A 22,256-nucleotide genomic window follows, 5' to 3' on the forward strand; every position below is an offset into this window, starting at 1 on the left:
ATCATAATAGTAATTCAAAAAATCTACAAGGCCATGCATATACTGCCAAAATGGCGTTAACAATAATATTTATATTGATTTTACATTTAACTTTTGCTAATAAAACCGAATTAAATGAAAAACAAACGCTTGACTATAATACTAGTCGACCATCTTTAGCGTATCCTGTATACACGGGATGTCTGTTCATCTTCATGACGTTATTACTAGGAGTTTTGGTACGAGCAGTAATGCTATGGATCGGAATGTCAATACCTTACCGTGTAATGATGTTTGTTTTTGGTGGAATCGCCGGAGTCTGCGCTAACAAATTCCCAGCGTTTAAACCTTACGTCAGCATCTGTTATATGGAAGTAGACCTACTTTTAATAGTTTTCCTACCTATTCTTATCTTCAAGACATCTTATAGTGTTGATGCACATTCTTTCTGGCGAAGTATGCTACAGATTTTCCTAGTAGCTGTTCCCGGAGCCCTGTTAACAGCACCTATAGTTGCTTTAATGGCGTCTTATTTAATCGAAACGTCCTGGACTTATTCAATTTCATTACTATTTGGTATAGTCTGTTCCCCAATCGACCCTTTAGAAGTCGTGGGCGAATTGAAAACTATGTCTAAAGGGAAATATATTAGCGTGCTACTCTTAGGCGAGGGTTTGCTAGGCGATGTGACAGTAATGATCGAATTTATGGCTGTTTTCGGGTACATAGCCGAAGCTATAACAAAACCATCTCAAATAACCCTTTATTTGCTAAGATATGGGGGTGGTGGGGTCTTATTAGGGGTCCTAACGGGTAAAATAACAGGTACTTTACTATCAGTTACTTATTACGATGAATTATGCGCGGTAACAGTTACTTTGGCTGGTGCGTACATAGCATTTTACGTTGGGGAGAAGATATTATACGTATCTGGGTTGTTAGGGACTCTTTTAACGGGTATTTTGGTGAGTAAGACGAAGTCTACGATAGCTAGTGATGTCGAGCTGGTGGTGGCTCACTTTTGGACGATAGCTGCTCACGCGGCGAACAGTCTGCTGTTCACGATGGTCGGTGTCGTGATATTTGACAAAGTCAATGATGTGATATGTGTGAGGCAAGTCGCGCTGATCTTTGTCACGTATACCACTGTTTATTTTTCGAGGTAAGTGTTTCAAGTTATTTTCTGGTAGAACTTATTTAGTACGTAACTGTCTTGTATTGATAATATGCGGTCCCTGTGGTTCAGACGTAAGAGTAAAAATTACAATCGCTGAGTTTCGGATTCGAATTCACGGTCAGGCAACGTCTAAATTTTTCTGATATATTGAGAAAAGTCTATAATGGTCAACAAAAAAATGGATATTGCCTCACAATGACACTTCCAGTAGCCTATTAGTCGTCATGGAACGCATACTGTGAATATTAGGTTCGATTCCTAAATGTTATAAAACAAGCAATTTAAAAATTTATTGCCTTTTCTCCGATATTATGCTGACGATTATTTTTCAATTGTTCAAATTTATTTTAGAGTATACTGACCTTGATAAATTGTTTGAAGGCTGATGGTATACTCGGCAATGACGCCTATACTCCGCCACGTGGGCTACGGCATGACGTGGCAGCATTGTATGGCGTGTGTGTGGGGCGGGCTCCGAGGAATGCTGTCTCTGTGCCTGGCGCTCATGGTGCTGCAGACACCTACCGTCTCTGATGCTGGAGAGGCAAGTATCTAAATCTATATAACAAAGATGACTGATTACATAATAATCTATCAACGCACAGATCAAACCACAGGCGGATCGGCCTGCAATTAGGCATGCAGGTAGATGATAAGACGTAGGCGTCCGCATTAATTCTACCCCCAAGGGGTTAAAATAGGGGACGGAAGTTTGTATGAAAATTCTGTCCTAAGACACTGAGCACGCGGATGAAATCGCGAGCAAAAGTTAGAATATAACACCGTTTTCCACCGAAGGAAAGAAAACGGACATTTAAGTGCATTCGACCAAATTGGTACCCAACAGCATCGGACCGAGGAAATAGAAAAACGAATAGTTTTTATGCAGATAGACGCATACATTATATCGTATACTAAAGAATACTTATACCTACTTTAATTTCTTAATGTATAATAGAATACGGGAATGAACGCGAACACGCATTTTTCCTTAAAATGCCTAACGTTTCGGCGCAGGTTGCACTCGCCGTGGTCGCAGGCTGACATATTATTTCCTTCCTTTATTTCTTGTTCTAGATCTTTATAATCCAAACGACCGGTCTAGTGATTCTGTCCGTGTTAATCAACGCAACATCCATGCGCAAGATGCTCAAGATCCTCGGTCTGGCGGAGATATCTCTGGCCAAGAAGGCCAACATGACGAACTGCGTCAAACGCATCATGATGACCAGGGACCGCTGTATTTCCATGCTCAAGATGGACAAGTTCCTCGCTGATGCTAACTGGGATATGGTGCAGGATGGTTAGTTTGAACACCTTGTTTTCAAGCTATAGGTTGTTATTTTTTGTGCTTCAACATCTATGCTTCCGTGCTAATGGTCTTTATGGGAAAGTTTGAAGATATCATGGTTTAACGACTCACCTCTCTCCATGCTATATTTCACCAAAATCAAATTGAAATTTAGCATGGAGACAGTTCAGTAGAAGGGGTCTATCCCACTAGTTCCGTTGAGTTGTCCTGTGACGGGACAACTGGCACTATTTTGTCCCAGTTGTCCCGTGGCGGGACAAGTGACACTGTTTTGGTGCCAGTTGTCCCGTTGCAGAAAAATCATGGGACTAATGGGACAGACGGAGGAGTCATTCCCAGTAGTCCCGTTAAGTTGTCCCGTGGCGGGACAAGTGCCACTGTTTTGGTCGCAGTAGTCCCGTTGCAGAGAATCATGGGACTAATGCGACAGACGGAAGGGTCTATGTCGGGTTACTATGTATGTACAGGAACGACAATAAAGCACCCGTATCAACTACAAATGTCTGGCCGAGATGAAGACAGTGATGACGACACTTACATGGGCTACCATTACACCACGTGCCCTGACTGCGAGAGAGAAATACCTAACGAACCTACTAAGAAGGAGTTCGCTGAGATGGTCAGGTAAATTTATATTTCCTAACGCTTTATTAAAAAATAACCTATTATCCGCATGCATCCGGAAAGGTGGGCCCCCATATCCACCAACTGGATGCCAGAGGATGGTCATCGCAGACGCGGGAGACCTAAACGGAGATAGCGAGATGACCTGGACGCATTTGAAAAGGACTGGCCGGCTCTTGCCGCCAATAGGGGGATTTGGAATGGAGCACCTGTGGAACACTCAAACAGACTAAGAAAAAAAGCCCCTAAATTTCTTGATGATAAGCCTGTAGCGGATCGCTACATGCAGCGACATCTACTGGGACCACGTCACAAGTCCTGAATCGCGCTATCGAAGTTTGCACTGCAATTGACTATACAAGTTCCCGACTACAACAGTCGGGCAGCCTAGGCCCACCAGGCACGATCACCTCGCCTGGTCGGAAGGTCCTCCCTTTGGTTGGAGGAACATGATCACCTCGTTCCTCCACAAGCCGGTTGTCGGTAGTCAATAGTAGTAGAGAATCGAGCTACAGATCTATGTGCATTATTTCGTAGGGAAGCCAATCAGCGCGTATTAAAAGCGTTGAAGATATCGTACTGGCGTCAGTACGAGCACGGCAAGATCAGTAAGGACGGCGTGAGGGTGCTGGTGCAGGCGGTGGAGGTCGCGGCCGACGCTGAGGACGGCAAGATCAACCTGGAGCAGCTCGGCACTCTGTGGAAGCCGAAGGTACGTGGGTAGTGTTATGGAGGAAGGATTAGACTCCTTGCCTGACCTGATTTCTCTTCGGGAAGAGCCCTTTGTCTTTAAGTAGACAATATATTTGTATTAATTTGACAACAGCCGGTACTGATTTTCTACGTGCCCTCCGAAGTACGGAGACGCCCAGTTCAAATACCACTATGCGGTTACCCATCTATGATATGACCGCGCCAAGGTTTGCTTAACCTGCAGATCGTTTAGTGAGCGCAACTGTCTATATATACCTTATTATAATTATAATTATGAAAGAAACCATATTTTATGGTACACAGACCCACGCGCGCTGGCTGCGTCGTAAACTGGTGAACATGATAACCCCCGAGGCGGCCAACGCTCAAGTACCTCGCCAGAAATGGCGGCAACACTGCTACAGAATCATCACCAACGTGTGGTTCGACGGGTTCATCTACCTCACTATACTGTGTAACACGCCCGTCATATTGTATGAAGTGGCCATGAAGTCGCCTTCCAAACCCGCCTGGTTTGCCATCAAAGTGCTCAATGTGTTAGTACTTTTCTATTTAGTTTTTTTCTATAATATTTTTTTCTTTAGCCAAATGGTACAAGAAACCATCCTTATCTACTATACTTCGCATTTCTCCATGTGTGTGTATGCCAAATAAATTATCACTTATCCTAACGGTGAAAGAAAAACATCGGATTAAGATTAACGACTGAAATTTCTTTCAAAGAGATGCGAAGCCCAGAAGCATGTCTATTGTCTGAGCGTTCTTATAACCATACTTAGTGGAATATAAAGTCCTTATCCCGCACTTGACTAAAAGCCAAGCTCCTCCCTTATTTAGGGGTATATTTTTACTTAAGTGGATTTTAGCTGGCCGGTTGTCGGAAGTCAAATTCAATTCAAATTCATAATATTCTTTCGTAAACTTTTTACAAAGTATTTGATACAGTCAGTATATTGTATTTTTTGACAATTATAGCTGTGGTGAGAATGAGATAGATTGTAGCAAGTGGCGTTCATGAGTCTCTGCCCCTAGTACCCCTATAAACAAAAGGTGAAATTTTATTTATGCAATATGTATTTTAATATTAATACCGTAATATTTTAGATTCTTCTTCACAATCTACGTAATGGAAATGGTGATAAAGATGTGTGCGCTCGGCTTCCGCGGATATTTCAAGTCACATTGGAACAAATTAGACTTTTGTATCATTGTCTTGGCTACCGGTGGTAAGTGTCAACATTAAAATACCCTGCTTACTAACTAACTAAAGATTAAGATTAAACGCTAATGAATAGATAAACTACCGATAAATGTACCTTAGAAACCGGTGGTAAGGGAATTGGCCATATATGTGGGAGTTTGTTAATTAAATCTGCTGACTTACAAGCAAAAGCCAACTGGACAAGCTTTCTAACGAACTAAGGTGTTCAGTCGCATACTTTTGCGCAGAAAACGCGTTCTTTACGACTTGCATCGTATTGTTTCGGCTTCCCAGAAACTAATTAGCATTTGGCTACCAACATGGAGTACTTAAGTAACTCAAGGGATGCTGAGTTATTGGAGGGAATTTCGAAGCTTCCAGTCATCTCTCATGCCAAAAGGCTTGCCCAGCGGTGGGATATATACCTACCTGTTACCTAGTGAATTTATTGATAGAAATAGGGTTGATAAAAGTAAGAATCGTACTAAGTGGCGCTTTTTGGGCTCTGTCGCAAAAAGGCGTGATATTATCTATACTAATATTATAAAGCTGAAGAGTTTGTTTGTTTGAACTCGCTAATCTCAGGAACTAAGTACTGCTCCGATTTGAAAAAATATTTAAGTGTTAGATAGTCTATTCATCGAGGAAGGCTATATATCATCACGCTACGACTAGTAGGAGCAGAGTAGCAATAAAAAATGTTACAAAAACGGGGAAAATTTTGACCTATTCTTATGTGACGCAAGCGAAGTTGCGCGGGTCAGCTAGTGTAGTATGTAAATTGGTGAAATAATTCATCGTTTTGATTATACAACTACCTAATCTTGCTCATACTGAGAGGAGAACTTTGTCCTGTAGTCGATCAGTATTCGTTTTTCTTTCCCAGACTTGGTGTTGGACATAATAGACAGTGTGTCGTCGTGGGATAAGTGGAGTAACGTTAACTCCAGTTTCATTACTGCGACTAAATTGTTGCGAATGTTACGCTTTCTTAGACTCTGCAAGCTTGCTAGGTAAATATACTTTGTTTGTACCAATATTATAATAAAAAAGTCTGTCTGTCTGTTGCGCTTTAAAGGCTAAGTGACTGATGATTTTGATGTAATTAAGCATGGGAAACTAGGACCCAACATAGGCTACATCTTTATTGGGAATATTGAATATCTGGCAAACAAGCGAATCCCCGAATTCTTTCGTATTTCTAGTAATGTGTAGATGATTGTGGTAAATTAATTTCTAATCCTACTAATATTATAAATGCGAAAGTTTGTGAGAATGTATGTATGTATTATGTATGGATGTTTGTTACTCTTTCACGCAAATACTACTGAATCGATTACGATGAAATTTGGTATGTAGGTAGCTGAAGACCCAGAATAACACATAGGCATTTTTTATCCGAAGTTCCCGGAGGGTTTCCACGCGGATTAAGTCGCGGGTGGCCACTAGTAGGTATAATATTTTATAATATTTCGCATAGTATTTTGTTACTTTTCCAGAGTTTCTGTGCCCAAAATAATGGGTTACATAGATCGTATGATTGATGTGCAACTTGCGTTTGGATATGACGTCGGTAAGGTATGTTGTATCATTTACTTTCAGGACTGCCTTAGTAGTCTTACGAAAGTGCGGTACCGGGTTATATTTCCGGAAAAATTGCTATAGGGCTTTTCTAATAAGTATCACTACTATTAAGCACGTGATTTTTTTGAAAAAGAAAATATGAGAAAAAAAGATTGTAAAAGATTTGTACGTAATTATGTTTGAAACGAATTGGCTCAAAAAGTACTGGACCAATTTGAAAGATTTTTTTACCTTTTAAATGCGACATTATTACTGATTAATATAGGCTACTTTAATGCAAGAAACATTTTTTAAAGAAACTTGGAATTTGATAACGTGCCCGGTAAATAGCCATAAGCTTACAGCGTATTTTAAACACCTGTGCCTCTTCGGGTATAACAGATATTATGTTACATGTAGGTATGTAAATTTATTTGTATGTTTATAATAATTTAATATTTCCAGGGCTTTGTAACCGGCGCGCAAGAAGCATGTAACCTACTCCCACAGTTAGTTGACAACAAAGATATACAAGACATGCTTAATGCTAAGTTAGATAATGACAGGTAAGTGTTATATTTTATATGAGTTTATACGCTACTAAATAGATAAACTACCGCTAAATGTACCTCAGAAACCGGGGGTAAGTCACGGTCTGAGCGTTCAGGACAATGTCAAGCTCGTAGATACTGTTTAAATTTCTAAATTGAAAACTTATAATTGATTGATAGGTATGTGAGAAATTTATCTTTTTGCTTGCATACTTTGTGTTTGTGCACTCGTGGGGATTTAGTGGGTATGCCCGCCCTTCCTAGAGAGAGTCCCACATAACCCTGGGCTCCACCCAGGGCGCAGGGTATGCGTAACGCATTATTTTACGTCTTACCAAACTGGACCTTTGCGACTGAATGTAGCTGATATTTTCCCTTGGAAGTGTGTGAAGAGTTTTAATCATTGTACAGATTGGCTGTGACTCGTCAGCTAGGGCTGCTGCAGCGAGACCGGCCGTGGACCGCCATCACGGTGAAGACCAAGCAGGCGACCACCTCCACGCTCAACATCATGACGTTAGACGCCATGCAACTGAAGGAAGAAGGTATACATACGTACATAATTATATACATTTTGTTGAATGAATGAATGAATACATTTATATAATTTTTTTCTCATTACTGAAGCTATAAGTCGACCTAATTTCGTTAAAATCCGTTCTGTAGGTTTTTCTTGAAAGAGTAACAAACATACAAACATGCATACACCCATCCATAATCACAAACTTTCGCATTTACTTATAATATTAGAATAGTAGGGTTACTAAGGCTAAGGTAAGATTAAAGAACAACACTTTCTTTGCTTGCACAAAAATTATTTTGCTTCATTTACTTTCATACATTCATAAAGAGCTAAGTAATAACGGTTCGATTTCTAACGTTAAGCTACGCTTGCCTAGGTTGTTCTGTGGATGGGTGACCATATTACGCATGACAAGTTTCGGAATGTTCGATGCTATAGTGTTATAGCCCAGGTAACTGGGTTTTAGTGGTCCGATAGGTAGTCGCTGCATGTAAAATACTGGTATTCAGCTGCATCCGGTGAGACTGGAAGCCGACTCCAACATAGTTGGCAGAAAGGCTAAGCTGATTGATTGAAATTCATGTAATGATCATTTTGTCTTCAGGTTTTCTCGATGAAATGGAATACAGGTTGTTGTTAAAAGCAATTCAAGATAAAATTCAGCTGTGTCGTCACAAAGGAAGTCTAGTGGCGCCCTCTTCTCCTGAGGTAAAAAATTATGTTATTTATTAACCAAACAATACGGACTTGCCAAAATTTCTTTTATCACCATCATTATCTCTCTCTCTTCCATGCTATCATGGTAGTGGGGTCAGCCTTCCTGGTCTTTCTCCTCCACTTCGCTCTGATTTTATCATCATCAATCAATTAATATTATCAAACTCTTCCTTTCACTGCCTCTGTGGCGCGGTCGGTAGTATATGCGACTGCGGTGCCAGAGGTCTCGGGTTCGAATCCTGGGTCGGGCCAAAAAGTCTTTTCTAAGATTTTCTGTTAAGAATTTCTTAGAGATTGCCCGGAGTTAGGAAGTTGAGGTCGAAGACCTCCGTGCCTCGGAGAGCACGTAAAGCCGCCGGTCCTGCGCCTGACCTCTCACTGGTCGTGTCGGTTATCCGTCCCACCAAACTATGAGAGTGATGGAATAGAGAGTGTACTTGTGTATTGTGCACACACTTGGACACTATAAACAAGTCCTGCACAGATGGCCAGTTTCAATGAAACTGATCGCCGTAGCCGTATATCGGCTAGGAGGACATTATTATTATTGACTGACTGACTGATAACGCACAGCCGAAACTACTGAGCGTAGAAAGTTGAAATTCGGTATGAAGATTCCTTAGGAAGTGTAGAGGAGCACTAACATACGATTTCTGAGGTACTACTTTCCCCTTGCTTACTCCATTCGAGGGGGAGTGTCCAAAGTCCTCTCTTATGCCCGGTTTCTGAGGCACATTTAGCGGTAGTTAATCTATTCCAACTGTCATATTTATATAAGCTTAAACGCTATTAAATAGATAAACTACCGCTAAATGTGTCCCAGAAACCGGGCATAAGAGAGGATTTTTGGAAACTTTCCCTAGAAGGGGGTAAAAAGGGGTAATGCTTATGTATATTTTAGTATTGTTGTTATAACAGACGCAGTTACGTGCGGTGTCATGGCTGCAAGGGAACGAGAGGATCGCCGACTTCTTTCTCGAACACTCTGAAATTATCAACTATAATATCAATGACGTACTTATATCTAGAGGTAGGTAGATACTATTTTTGAAAAGCTAAATAAAATTAAATAATACTGAATTCTACCCGCGGTTTAGTCCTCCTGAAAAGATTTCCAGTGATAAAAAGTCCTGTTGAAGTAGGGTAGTTGACTATCAGATCAGCTACTCTTTACGAAATGTCAAAAAGACATTTTAGTACAGAAATACAGTATAGTGACGTCACAGTTTCATATACTTAATCGTTGGTATCAAATATATGCCTAATAAAATGTTTCAGTCTGTAATACTTACAATTTTAACATTATTTATGAATCAACTAAATTAATTAATTAAAATAGTCTAAGCACGGTACGCGAGTGGAGAGGCGTGGGTGAGTTTTTATCTATACTAATCTATACTAATATTATAAAGCTGAAGAGTTTGTTTGTTTGTTTGTTTGTTTGAACGCGCTAATCTCGGGAACTGCTGGTCCGATTTGAAAAATTCTTTCAGTGTTAGATAGCCCATTTATCGAGGAAGGCTATAGGCTATATATCATCACGCTACGACCGATAGCAGCAGAGTACCAGTGAAAAATGTTACAAAAACGGGGAAAATTATGATTCTCTTATGTGACGCAAGCGAAGTTGCGCGGGTCAGCTAGTCATAAATACAAGTGTTCTTAAACCATTTAAACTATTTATTTTTGTTACACATAATATATAGAACTTGATGACTAAGTCAGTACATTTATATGCAACAAAGGGCTACAGCTCAGGCCCCTAACAAAACCTTTAATAGTTATAACTTTTAAACCTTTATCTTCAACAGGAGACGAGCCCAAAGGCTTCTACATCCTAGTGTCTGGTCTCCTGGAGGCGTCGTACATCCCGCCGGACGATGCCCTCGACGAGGCCATACCTAACTACGAGTTCATGACAGACCTGAAGTTCGGCGAGCCGTGCCAGGATTACATCGTGTCCGGCAATGCTGTGGGAGTTCTAGGAGTTAGTACACTAATTTAAGCTCATAAAGTCTCCAATAATAATTACTTTATTTACAGCAATCAAACGAAGTTACTTACATCTATATTAATAACTAGCTGACCCGCGCAACTTCGCTTGCGTCACATATGAGAGAATGGGTCAAAATTTTCCCCGTTTTTGTGACATTTTTTAATGCTACTCTGCTTCTATTGGTCGTAGCGTAATGATATATACCCTATAGCCTTCCTCGATAAATGGTCTATCTAACAATGAAGGATTTTTTCAAATCGGACCAGTAGTTCCTGAGATTAGCGCGTTCAAACAAACAAACTCTTCAGCTTCCTCCGTGGCGCAGTGGTTTAGGTCGCCACGCCGATACCACTGCAACGGGAGGTCGTGGGTTCGATTCCCACACGGGACAATTATTTGTGCGATCCACAAATAATTGTTTCGGGTCTGGTTGTCCTTTGTGTCCGTTGTTTGTATGTTTGTAAAAGTCCCCGCGACACAAGAGCAATTCTTAGTGCGGGAGTTGTCTTTTTTAATAAACTAAAAACTAAACTAAAGCTTTATAATATTAGTATAGATTATAATATTAGTATAGATAATATTAGTATAGATTTCGCCAAGGGGTACGGTAGACTCGATCGAAACCTTATATGAATAAAAAATATTGATTTCGAGTCGACAACATTATATCCGCATAATTCGAATTATGTAAAATTTCGTTAAATTCTAATAGCACACCATTTTGAGTTCTTCGGTCGTTGACGTTTGGGGAAAATGTTGTTTTTGACAAGTGTTGCCATTGCTACGGCAATCGCTGCGATTGACCGCGCCAATGGTTGCTTAACCCACAGATCGTTTACCGACTAGTAGCTACAACTATATTTATTTATCACTTTTCTTCATCAGGTGCTTACAAACCGGCCATACAACTACACAGTGCGGTGCGACTCGGCGGTTCAAGCGTACTACATCACTCTCGCTGTTATACAAGAAGCTTTCAGTCTCGCACCACATCCTATCATGGGGTAATTACTACCTTTACTCTATACTATAGGCCACCTGCGTCTTCGTCCGCGTGGAAACCCTTCCCGTGTAAACGTGTAAGTCCCGATCCCTCGGGAACTCCGGAATAAAAAGTAGCCTATGTGTTATTCTGAGTCTTCAGCTACCTACATACCAAATTTCATTGTAATCGATTTAGTAGTATTTGCGTGAAAGAGTAACAAACATCCATCCATATCCCCGCGAACACGCATTTTACGAATATTAAAAGCGTATTAAGGGTAGCGTATTAATTCAACGCAGGTTGCACTCGCCGTGGTCGCAGGCTGACTGCGGCGAGTGCAACCGGCGCCGAAACGTTAGGCATTTTAAGGAAAAATGCGTGTTCGCGTTAATTCCCGTATTATATTATACATTAATCATGCAACGCGAGAGTTTAAAAGTTATGACGTATGTCCTTCAGTCTGGAAGCATCCATGTGGCGGGAGATAGGCATCAAGTTATCCATGATGGTGCTGCCGTCTGTGCCCGCGTACCACGGCTGGCCTTACGAGAAGCTCAGCATGAGGCTCGAACATGCCTTCGTGCCTTGTCTTAAAGCTTTTAAAGTAAGTACAATGTTCAACCTGATTTTTGTATGACCCGTTACTGTCCGAGGGGTTAGACCTTGAGTCCACCACGCTGGCCAAGTACCGGTCGGGATCTTTGCAAGCCATCAAGAATTGTATTAAACATTTTTTTATATTGTTGCTATACGCCGAGCTTCTATTGAGAATATATTAACCATAATTAGATAATCGTCAATTCTAAGATGTAGCCAGGGCATTGAACCCAACCGGCCAGTTGTTAATATATAAAATATTAAAGGTATTCGTTGTCAACGAGCTGATGGAAGACATAGTACTCCTGGATGGAGTCTGTCAGGACATGGCCACTAGAGAGGTGTTCCAACCTCCTTGCTATATACCCAGGTAAGCAACACTTAGTTATATTAAAACTAGCTGACACGCGCAACTTCGCTTGCGTCACATAAGAGAGAATGGGCGAAATTTTTCCCCGTTTTTGTAACATTTTTTACTGATATGATACTCTGCTCCTTTTGGTCGTAGCGTGATGACATATAGCCTATGTCCTATCTCGGGTATCAAAATATCTCCATACCAAATTGCATGCAAATTGGTTCAGTAGTTTAGGCGTGATTGAGTAACAGACAGACAGACAGACAGAGTTACTTTCGTATTTATAATATTAGTATGGATTACACGTTTTTCTGTTTATTAGGGTTCCGTACTTTAAAGGTAAAAACGCATCCCTGGTTGTATCTCATGAACCGTAATAGCTAGGAAGCTGAAATTTTCATAGATTATGTATTTCCGTTGCCGCCGTAACAGCAAATACTAAAACACTTAAAATAATTAAGTGGGTCCCCATATAATAAACGTGGTCGTTTCGTTTTTTTTTCTTCATATTAAAAACGAAAACAGGTTGACTCTTAAATTTTTCACAAAATATTGACTAGTATATAACCTTACCAAATAAATAATTAAATTAAACGATAAAGTAATTTTAAGCAATTTTCTATTATAGATTATGGTACGGAACCCTTGGTGCGCGATTCCGACTAGCACTTGGCCGGTTTTTTTTATTAGATAATGGAGGTAAAATACTTATAACCTAACATAGTTGTATGTTCGTTATCCAGGACGGCTCACCGTCTGATCTTCCCGAAGTCGTCGCAGCTGATCGTGTCGGCCAGCTGTCCTCAGACCAAGCTGCTCATCGTGCCGGCCAAGGACACGGACGAGCTCGACATCATGGAGGACGAGGTCGACGACCTGCAGTGTGAAATGGTAACGAACATCTACGGTACCATTAATCACGTGATGTTTTCTTTGGCATTTTGTGTCCCAGGTGGTATATACTTAGTGTGTGTGGTGTCCAGATCGCGTCGGTGTCGTCCCGCTGCCTGTACCACCGCGCGGCGCGGCGCGTGTCGGCCGAGTCCCGCGCGCCCGCCGCGCGATCATATGAACTTAGCCTTATAGTGTGTGTGGTGTCCAGATCGCGTCGGTGTCGTCCCGCTGCCTGTACCACCGCGCGGCGCGGCGCGTGTCGGCCGAGTCCCGCGCGCCCGCCGCGCGATCATATGAACTTAGCCTTATAGTGTGTGTGGTGTCCAGATCGCGTCGGTGTCGTCCCGCTGCCTGTACCACCGCGCGGCGCGGCGCGTGTCGGCCGAGTCCCGCGCGCCCGCCGCGCGATCATATGAACTTAGCCTTATAGTGTGTGTGGTGTCCAGATCGCGTCGGTGTCGTCCCGCTGCCTGTACCACCGCGCGGCGCGGCGCGTGTCGGCCGAGTCCCGCGCGCCCGCCGCGCGATCATATGAACTTAGCCTTATAGTGTGTGTGGTGTCCAGATCGCGTCGGTGTCGTCCCGCTGCCTGTACCACCGCGCGGCGCGGCGCGTGTCGGCCGAGTCCCGCGCGCCCGCCGCGCGATCATATGAACTTAGCCTTATAGTGTGTGTGGTGTCCAGATCGCGTCGGTGTCGTCCCGCTGCCTGTACCACCGCGCGGCGCGGCGCGTGTCGGCCGAGTCCCGCGCGCCCGCCGCGCGATCATATGAACTTAGCCTTATAGTGTGTGTGGTGTCCAGATCGCGTCGGTGTCGTCCCGCTGCCTGTACCACCGCGCGGCGCGGCGCGTGTCGGCCGAGTCCCGCGCGCCCGCCGCGCGATCATATGAACTTAGCCTTATAGTGTGTGTGGTGTCCAGATCGCGTCGGTGTCGTCCCGCTGCCTGTACCACCGCGCGGCGCGGCGCGTGTCGGCCGAGTCCCGCGCGCCCGCCGCGCGATCATATGAACTTAGCCTTATAGTGTGTGTGGTGTCCAGATCGCGTCGGTGTCGTCCCGCTGCCTGTACCACCGCGCGGCGCGGCGCGTGTCGGCCGAGTCCCGCGCGCCCGCCGCGCGATCATATGAACTTAGCCTTATAGTGTGTGTGGTGTCCAGATCGCGTCGGTGTCGTCCCGCTGCCTGTACCACCGCGCGGCGCGGCGCGTGTCGGCCGAGTCCCGCGCGCCCGCCGCGCGATCATATGAACTTAGCCTTATAGTGTGTGTGGTGTCCAGATCGCGTCGGTGTCGTCCCGCTGCCTGTACCACCGCGCGGCGCGGCGCGTGTCGGCCGAGTCCCGCGCGCCCGCCGCGCGATCATATGAACTTAGCCTTATAGTGTGTGTGGTGTCCAGATCGCGTCGGTGTCGTCCCGCTGCCTGTACCACCGCGCGGCGCGGCGCGTGTCGGCCGAGTCCCGCGCGCCCGCCGCGCGATCATATGAACTTAGCCTTATAGTGTGTGTGGTGTCCAGATCGCGTCGGTGTCGTCCCGCTGCCTGTACCACCGCGCGGCGCGGCGCGTGTCGGCCGAGTCCCGCGCGCCCGCCGCGCGATCATATGAACTTAGCCTTATAGTGTGTGTGGTGTCCAGATCGCGTCGGTGTCGTCCCGCTGCCTGTACCACCGCGCGGCGCGGCGCGTGTCGGCCGAGTCCCGCGCGCCCGCCGCGCGATCATATGAACTTAGCCTTATAGTGTGTGTGGTGTCCAGATCGCGTCGGTGTCGTCCCGCTGCCTGTACCACCGCGCGGCGCGGCGCGTGTCGGCCGAGTCCCGCGCGCCCGCCGCGCGATCATATGAACTTAGCCTTATAGTGTGTGTGGTGTCCAGATCGCGTCGGTGTCGTCCCGCTGCCTGTACCACCGCGCGGCGCGGCGCGTGTCGGCCGAGTCCCGCGCGCCCGCCGCGCGATCATATGAACTTAGCCTTATAGTGTGTGTGGTGTCCAGATCGCGTCGGTGTCGTCCCGCTGCCTGTACCACCGCGCGGCGCGGCGCGTGTCGGCCGAGTCCCGCGCGCCCGCCGCGCGATCATATGAACTTAGCCTTATAGTGTGTGTGGTGTCCAGATCGCGTCGGTGTCGTCCCGCTGCCTGTACCACCGCGCGGCGCGGCGCGTGTCGGCCGAGTCCCGCGCGCCCGCCGCGCGATCATATGAACTTAGCCTTATAGTGTGTGTGGTGTCCAGATCGCGTCGGTGTCGTCCCGCTGCCTGTACCACCGCGCGGCGCGGCGCGTGTCGGCCGAGTCCCGCGCGCCCGCCGCGCGATCATATGAACTTAGCCTTATAGTGTGTGTGGTGTCCAGATCGCGTCGGTGTCGTCCCGCTGCCTGTACCACCGCGCGGCGCGGCGCGTGTCGGCCGAGTCCCGCGCGCCCGCCGCGCGATCATATGAACTTAGCCTTATAGTGTGTGTGGTGTCCAGATCGCGTCGGTGTCGTCCCGCTGCCTGTACCACCGCGCGGCGCGGCGCGTGTCGGCCGAGTCCCGCGCGCCCGCCGCGCGATCATATGAACTTAGCCTTATAGTGTGTGTGGTGTCCAGATCGCGTCGGTGTCGTCCCGCTGCCTGTACCACCGCGCGGCGCGGCGCGTGTCGGCCGAGTCCCGCGCGCCCGCCGCGCGATCATATGAACTTAGCCTTATAGTGTGTGTGGTGTCCAGATCGCGTCGGTGTCGTCCCGCTGCCTGTACCACCGCGCGGCGCGGCGCGTGTCGGCCGAGTCCCGCGCGCCCGCCGCGCGATCATATGAACTTAGCCTTATAGTGTGTGTGGTGTCCAGATCGCGTCGGTGTCGTCCCGCTGCCTGTACCACCGCGCGGCGCGGCGCGTGTCGGCCGAGTCCCGCGCGCCCGCCGCGCGATCATATGAACTTAGCCTTATAGTGTGTGTGGTGTCCAGATCGCGTCGGTGTCGTCCCGCTGCCTGTACCACCGCGCGGCGCGGCGCGTGTCGGCCGAGTCCCGCGCGCCCGCCGCGCGCCGCGTGCGCTCCAAGCGGCGCCGCGCGGCGCGCCGGGTCAACTACCGCGACTCCGTGTGGGGCAAGCAGCAGAACTGTACGACGTTACTTCTAACTATAATAGCCTGACCTCTTAGTACGGTCCCTCGGCATACACAATTAAAGGCCTATTCAAACCTGAGCGATATTCGCTGCTACTGTGAGTAGAGGTACATACCGCGCGGATTTCGCTCAGGTATTTAAGAATCAAGTACCGCCCAGACGGTAGCGAATACCGCTGAGGTCTAAACAGGCCTTTATCGAAATGATCTATAATATACTAATATTATAAAATTGTAGAGCTTGTTTGTTTGTTTGGTTGGTTGGTTGGTTGGTTGAGCGCGCTAATCACAGAAACTACTGATGGAATTAAATAAAAAATTATAAAACTTCAAGTACCTAAGTATATGTATTTAATATTTGTTTAATTGACAGCGTCCGTGATGATCACTATGAGTGAAAAGGACGTTGTCCCCAAATATTTCAAGCCGAGTGCAGCTGACGTGGTGAGTTAATATTCAGTAGAAATACGACTTAAGAACTAATACTGTAAGGTCTCTTAAGCCCTTATCTCACTAAGACTTTTTGTTAATAAACTACAATGCAATACATCACGCCTTCTTCCCGTAGGGGTAGGCAGAGACCAGAATCACTGGGTACGATTCTTACAAACTTCTTTTGCTTCATTCACATCCGTACATCTATACCTACTAATAGTATCTATACTAATAGTATAAAGCTGAAGAGTTTGTTCGTCTGTTTGAACGCGCTAATCTCAGGAACTATTGGTCCGATTTGAAAAGTTCTTTCAGTGTTAGATAGCATATTTATTGAGGAAGGCTATAGGCTATATAACATCACGCTACGACCAATAGGAGCAGAGTACCCGTAAGAGTCAGCTAGTGTTGTCATAAAGGACTGCCGGTTACGAGTACTACGCACACACACATATTTATATTATTATATACTTACTATGTAAAAACCGCATAGTGGTATTTGAATTGGGCGTCTCTGTGCTTCGGAGGGCACGTAAAAAGTCGGTCCCGGTTGTTGTCAATTAAGATAACAGTCGTTAAGCCACGTGAAAGGTCTTCGGGCGGCTTGAACAACTTTGACACTAGGTTGACCACTAACCATACGATAAGAAAGACTATGCAAATCTATACTGGGCGGTAATATTCACTGCTGACCACGAGTTTGATTCCCACGTCGACCAAAGTGCTGTTATATTTCTAACTAGCTGACCCGTGCGGCTCCGCTCGCGTGAATGATTTTTTTTTACTAATACAAAGCTTAATTATTCCTTGACAACAAAATATGCTTTTATCACGAAAAATATTCTCAAAATTATTTATATCTCATATAACTCGCGCTAAAGCATATCTACCATTAAAACTGTTGCCATGACAACGGAATTTTGTTAATTCAATGTCATTATAATATTGATTATTCGCGACTTCGGTGGCGAAACCTGAATTTTCCCGGGAAATGCGTCATTTTCCCGGGGTAAAAAGTAGCCTATGTCCTTTCTCGGGTATCAAACTATCTCCATACCAAATTTCATGCAAATTGGTTCAGTAGTTTAGGCGTGATTAAGTAGCAGACAGACAGACAGACAGAGTTACTTTCGCATTTATAATATTAGTATGGATGTTGTCCGGTATCTGGCAACTCGCCCGCTGTTCAAAATCAAATCATTTATTCATTTAGGTCAAATATTGACACTTATGATAGTCGTTACAATTACTGAATCTACCACTAGCTCGGAAAGGGGGTAGAGCCTTATGAGAAGAGCTAGCGAGAAACTCACGGCCACTCTTTTCAATCGCCATGTTACATGGGACTAACAGTATGTACGGCCAAACATGAGTGTATTTCATTCCCAACTGCATAAGGCGTGATGGTATAAATAAATAATTGTAGATAGGTATATTGCAATAAACTCATTTTTATTTTCTACAGACTGACAGATCCAGGAGGGAGACATCGAGAGCAAGAAGTAAGATAATGATTATAAATTATACTAATTATATATTACTATAAACCAGGGTTTCCTCTTTACTAGTGCGGACCCGTAGCGCCATTTTATTATGGGTCGCGGACCCATTTAAATAATCCAAAAACAAAAAACGCTCACAAGTACCTAATGAAACTCAACTACGCGGTGTAAATTTAATGTTGTTTGCGGAACCCCCTGAAAAAGGTTCCCCTTTTCTTTTTGCGTCAGGAAAATGCATTACTGCTTGTCCCGCTCCAGGGAGGAAGCGGATCTGACGGGCTCTCCCGCCGGCTACGCCAAGACGACTGTCGGATTTTAATGAAATTTTGTACACAGATAGTTTATAATCTGGTTTAACAAATACCTAGAGTATATCTTTTCGCAGCGGGTAGTTGTCTATATTAATAATTGTTTTGTAATCAGTTGCAGAGCCGCGGAATATAGACAGTTCCTCGAATCACCCGCCCAATGTATCGGGAGGAGCGTCCGAAGAAGAGGTTATTACATAATCTAATGTATAAAATTTCCATATCTAATATATAAAATTCTCGCGTCACAGTTTTCGTTGCCATACTCCTTCGAAACAGCTTGACCGATTCTCATGAAATTTTGTGAGCATATTGAGTAGCTCTGAGAATCGGCAAACATCTTTTTTTTCATACCAAGTGACACCATTTTTTTTTAAATTTATATGGCAAAACCAGGTTTGCCAACCCGGCAGTATCTAAGTAGCAGCTAGTATTACTATAATATTTAACATATTCTATTATTAGTGCAGATGCCTTACTAACGAATATTCGTTCAATACAATTGGCAACAAAACTGACCTGTGTACTTTTTGCATTTACAGATTTTCAACACAATGCTGGGCAAGGTCAGAAGATCATCATCGACAAAGAAAAATTAATACACGAACAAATTTTGTTATATTATAATTTATTAACAAATGCAATTAATAAAATTATACATGCTTCTTACAAATGTTGCTATATTTAATAACTCAAGCACGTTTATATTATTATAATAGCTTGTGGGGTACTGATGTTTAAAATATTAAACTCCTTTCTCTTTTAAACACTTTCACAATAATCTCTGCATCACCCCAAGGTAGACCGGCAGAAAATGCCCCTGGCATTAAGTCCGCCTTTATACAGCTTTGTCTAACAAGTTTATATAAAAAAAATTGTATAAGTGCATAAGTTACGAACCTTGCATACAAGGCTATCTAAGTATTATGATATCAAACTATCCTACTAATATTATAAATGCGAAATTTTGTGAGTATAATAATATATTGTAAATGAAGCAAGCGAAGTTTGTAGGGTTCGTAGAATGTGACATTCTTCGGTCTCTGCCTACCCCTACGAAATAGGTAACAGGTAATATATCCACGCTCAGATAAAATTATACTCCACTATGAAATTATTTTACGAAAAATAAATTAGCTACTTATGACTAAAACTATAAAAATTCTGATGATTCGTTGTACGACAATGTTTGTAACATCCTATTAATTATTCCCAGTTTCCCCAAAAATCTCAATAAAATTTATCTCAACCCTATAAATGTCAAAATAACATCTGTCAATACTGTCACTAGCAATGGCGTTTCGTAGGGAAGAGGCTGTATGAGACTTCATCTTATTTCTCGAACGTACCGATATTAGTTTAGTCGATTATCGAAATCGATATAAATAAATCAATAAATATTTTTGGACAACTCACACACGGTCATTTGATTCCAAACTAAGCAGAGCTTGTATTATGGTAACCAAATAACTGATAAACATACTTATATACTTATAAATATATACTTATATAGATAATTTGACAACCAGGCTCAGAACAAATACTCGTGCTCATCACACAAAGATTTGTCCCGGGTAGGATTCGAACCCACCACACGCGGCGCTACAGTTGTTGCGGCTAAAACTAAAAACAAACTAACTAACTATATAAACTGTGTGATTTTTTTCTTCATGTAAGTTGCAATTAATATTTATGGAAGACACAAAACTAAAATAATGAGATTTTTATTTAATGCTCAAACAAATTTGCATTTATTTCATATTTCTGAAGTGTCAACTAAGTAGTTTTAACGAAAGTTGATATCCTTTAAATTTAATATTTTAATTCGATGGACAACGGATTCAATCCGATTGAATAATCAAAAAGATGGGAATCGTTCAACCATCATCATACGAATCGATTTCAATTGGGTTGGGCACAACCCTACTCGATAGATAACGCCATTACAACACTAACGCAATGACGCCATTGACGCCATTGTCGAAGTGTCGGCTCCAAGCGTAGTGTCGCATAGTCGTTAAAAATATTTTACTGTATTGAACTGTATTCAGTATTGTAACTCTTTTCGCCTATTGTTGTAGTAGTGTTCTTTCTTTATTTTTGCACGCACCGTGCAATTTGATAAACTTGATAGCGGTTATTAAAATGTCTTCAATCTGGTATAATTCAGAATTTTCTTTGGAATATGTCGTAACGAGGAATAGAATTATTTCAAACGTCATTTTCGACTATTTCTGAAATTCGTTCTAGATTGATTGGTGAAGAATAAGCCGTTTGGAAATGGTTTTCGTTAATTGTGTGTTGCAGGTGGGTACAAAACATGATTGTTTCTAGAAAAGTCGGATAAGTTCTGCGTTGTGTCTGGAATTTCATTGTTGTTCGCGTGGTACATTTTTTTAATTTTAGAAGAATTACGATACTGATTTTTTTTTTAATTTCTTAGTCATTGGTTGATGTAGTTTTTATCTCAAAATCTTTTTACTTTTTAACTATTAAAGCCACTTCGATTTTGTCTGGTTTGTTCGTGGTCATTTCATACGTTCATCGTGTTGAAATACTGCACCAAATGGAATGCTGTTCGCAATTTTATTCCTAACACGTGCTTTGGTCAGTTTGACAATCATATAAAATACAAATAAACTATAAGTATTAAAATTAATATGATAATGAATAAATGTTGGCTTTTGGGCTATTAACTCTCATGTTTTGTTGTTGCTTGCTTTAGGCAAGTCTTCTCCATTGTGGAACACTCATCAGTTACAAACTATAAAATAAAACATATAATCTTTGAAATTATGGTTTATTAGATGATAAATCATTATTTCACTGAAATAAAAATTTGAAATTGAAAATGTAAAGTTGAAAGATATAATTAAAATCAATGCAGTGGTAATAGCAGAAAATCTGAACCTTTCTACAACTATAATAAGAATTTGTGAGGCTAAAATTGTTTTTACAAACATACATACATAAAACCGCACCTTGTTTCCATAGTGGTAGGCAGGAACCAAGGAATGCTACTTAGTACAATCCTTACAAGCTTTCCTTGCTTCATTCACATCCATACATCTTGTCATACAGGACTGCTGGTTGCGAATGCACCAAAAGAAAGCAGAAACCAAAAAATACCACTTGGTACAATTCTTACAAACCTACCCTCTTATTCATTAAAATATATGAAGATATGAAATAGGGGTGTCCACTTAAAAAATATATCGATATTTATATTCGATGTAAAACATCGGATTCCAGCATCGATGTTTATCGATATATCGCTAGAAAACATCGATATTTTTCTACTATCGAATACTTTTCACAAAAGTTTAATATTACCTTTTTCCAGTGAAATGCGCAAAATTTGTGGTCTTTGATTTTGCAGGTGTGAATGTAGAATCAGATACCAGAGTAACATAGCTAAACTAATAGTGTAATGATAGTGATTTTCTATGAGAATCACTATCATTACATAGTTACTTAAATAGAATTGTAATACTAAGATAATGGTGAGATGACTGAAATGAGTTATACCTACATTTGCAAGTGAAATATAAACGACAAATTAATAGAAATATTTATTACATATCACATAACTTCAAAACAGTAAAAGAAAACAAAAGACTTATTTAGTACTAGCCTTAATCTAGGTATGTACCTGCAAAAACTTACTTTCACTTTACCTATTTAATTAAAACCAATGCTCTTTAGACAAACTTT

The 22,256-nt window shown here is 42.9% G+C and overlaps 1 protein-coding gene across 2 annotated transcripts; it reads left to right on the forward strand.

Moving 5' to 3' along the window:
• Positions 1–33: 33 nt before the first annotated feature.
• Positions 34–19,371, forward strand: LOC142982713 (sperm-specific sodium:proton exchanger-like). 2 transcript variants are annotated; one of them, XM_076129365.1, is made up of 23 exons: positions 34–1,141; positions 1,538–1,700; positions 2,234–2,459; positions 2,936–3,092; positions 3,630–3,804; positions 4,110–4,342; positions 4,911–5,032; positions 5,894–6,020; positions 6,507–6,585; positions 7,036–7,136; positions 7,533–7,666; positions 8,249–8,352; positions 9,280–9,391; positions 10,173–10,348; positions 11,243–11,361; positions 11,802–11,946; positions 12,206–12,309; positions 13,041–13,188; positions 16,137–16,293; positions 16,671–16,741; positions 18,198–18,234; positions 18,658–18,731; positions 19,085–19,371. In XM_076129365.1, exons 1-23 carry the CDS (start codon positions 51–53, stop codon positions 19,139–19,141), a joined length of 3,912 nt encoding a protein of 1,303 aa, XP_075985480.1. In that variant the 5' UTR covers positions 34–50; the 3' UTR covers positions 19,142–19,371. The 2 variants fall into 2 exon arrangements, with proteins under 2 accessions (XP_075985480.1, XP_075985479.1); XM_076129364.1 differs by lacking the exons at positions 16,671–16,741; positions 18,198–18,234; positions 18,658–18,731; positions 19,085–19,371 and having other exon boundaries at positions 13,281–16,184.
• The last annotated feature ends 2,885 nt before the right edge of the window (positions 19,372–22,256 follow it).

Source organism: Anticarsia gemmatalis, chromosome 22 (genome assembly GCF_050436995.1).
Source record: "Anticarsia gemmatalis isolate Benzon Research Colony breed Stoneville strain chromosome 22, ilAntGemm2 primary, whole genome shotgun sequence".
Classification (NCBI taxonomy): domain Eukaryota; kingdom Metazoa; phylum Arthropoda; class Insecta; order Lepidoptera; family Erebidae; genus Anticarsia; species Anticarsia gemmatalis.